Genomic DNA, 1,946 nt, shown 5'->3' on the forward strand with positions numbered 1-1,946 from the left:
TCCAAATATACCCACTCCATCCGGTCGTACGCTTTGGCCATGTCTAGCTTAAGCGCCGCCCACCCCATAGCCCCAATTGTTTTCCGTCTCAGATAATGCCCAATTTCCCCGGCCACGATTATATTATCCGTCAACAGCCTTTCAGGAACGAAAGCGCTTTGAGACGGTGACACAACCATTTCCAGGCTACCCTTAAGTCTGTTTGCCAACATCTTGGCTAGCACCTTATACACCACATTACAAAGTTCTATTGGGCGCAGGTCAGAAACTTTTTCCGGAATCTTCTTTTTTTGGCAAAAGAACGATGTTAGAATCGTTCAGTCCCTCTGGCAGACTTTTATTCTCCACACAGCGAAGAATGAACATGGCCAGGTCATGTCCCAACACCGGCCAGAAGTGTTGGTAGAAGGCCGACGTCATGCCGTCAGGCCCTGGAGCCTTCTCCGGGGCCATAGAAAATAGGGCCGCCTTAATCTCTACGACGGTAAACGGCTGTAACAAAGAGATATTCATCTCATCCGTTACCCGTCTCCGAACGCGACTAAAGAGATCCGGACTACTTGTACTGGACGAAAAAATACATTCATAATACCTTAGGATTTCATCATTCATATCAGTGCCTTCTTTCCAGACCCCACCCGGGTCTTTGACGCGCAGTAACAAATTACGGCGACGTCGAGCCGAGGCGGCCTTATGAAAGTAGCTTGTATTTGCGTCACCATTGGAGCCAAAGCTGCTTAGAGCGTTGCTTCCAGAAAATCTCTTCCTGATGTGTCAGAACTTCTAGCTCCCCCTCGACAGCCAGAAATTCCTCAATTGCTTGGGGTGCACGATCCTCCTGTAACTTGTCTAACCGGTGGCGCAACTCGCTGATTCGATTCCCAAAGTGTCTGAAGTGTTCACCACCCCACCTGGATAGCCGCTTCCCACACAGAGCTATACGGTCCTGGAACGCCAAACCTGCCGATTGGCGCCATGCATCGTCTACTAACTTCGAGCAACCCTCCTCAAGGAGCCATGCAGATTCGAACTTAAAAGACCGCTTGGCCGCCCTTATAGGACTTAGCTCATTGTCGACATAAATAGCACTGTGATCAGATTGTCGCGTGTTTACCTTCCGTACTACCGTCTCCTCGTACAGCTCCACCCATTCCACCGTTGCCATCGCTCTATCCAACCTTTCCTCCACCCACGACTCCGTCCCCCTACCCCGATAAATTAGTCACTTAATTACACATGAAATTATAATTACATCAGTTAATTTTAAAAAATACAATTAACTCTCTAAACAATTCAAATTAAAAGTGACCTAAACTCTAAGTTGATTATTACTTATTACTTACTAACATGGCGGTTGATATTTAAAAATTATTATTAAATTTATTTTAATAATTTTAAATAGAGAAAATGTAATTTATACCCCTCCCTAATATGTCAATTATTAATATGACTCATGAATTATATTATTACTTGTGTAAATGTTGTCCCTCAATTTTCAAAACGATACATATATTCTCACTCCCGTATTGTAAATGTTGCCCCTCAATTTTCCTCTCATAAGGTACGGGAGGGGCAATATATGTACCGTTTTAAAAATTGAGGGGCAACATTTACACAACTAATTAATAATTCATGAGTGACATTGATAATTGACTTATTATGAAGAGTCATAAATTACAATTTTCCTTTTTAAGTTTAAATATTAAAATTACAATTATTAATATCAAGATGATGGAAGGCATGATTGAATGACAAGTAAATTTGTGTCAAAACTATAATGCAATACAGTTGTTATTTGGAATATACCTACATTTTTTAGATTGATTGTTCACTTTAGATATAAACTTGTACCACTAGAACATATTTAATAGCTCCCAAAATTTACTTAACCATGCAATTTAGATAAGAAATAGAAGAAGATACACGATGAGAGGGAGAGCTGATCA

At 41.3% G+C, this 1,946-nt stretch overlaps 1 protein-coding gene across 1 annotated transcript; it reads right to left on the reverse strand.

Moving 5' to 3' along the window:
* Positions 1–715: 715 nt before the first annotated feature.
* On the reverse strand, positions 716–1,165 carry LOC109193776. The gene has a single exon (XM_019344589.1). The coding sequence runs from the start codon at positions 1,163–1,165 to the stop codon at positions 716–718; it is 450 nt and encodes a 149-aa protein (XP_019200134.1).
* Between the last annotated feature and the right edge of the window lie 781 nt (positions 1,166–1,946).

This window comes from Ipomoea nil, unplaced genomic scaffold (assembly GCF_001879475.1).
Source record: "Ipomoea nil cultivar Tokyo-kokei standard unplaced genomic scaffold, Asagao_1.1 scaffold0222, whole genome shotgun sequence".
In the NCBI taxonomy this organism is placed as follows: domain Eukaryota; kingdom Viridiplantae; phylum Streptophyta; class Magnoliopsida; order Solanales; family Convolvulaceae; genus Ipomoea; species Ipomoea nil.

Bases quoted from the DNA above. Each gene is read 5' to 3' on its own strand.
- LOC109193776 (XM_019344589.1), bottom strand. From the start codon at position 1,165: ATGGCAACGGTGGAATGGGTGGAGCTGTACGAGGAGACGGTAGTACGG.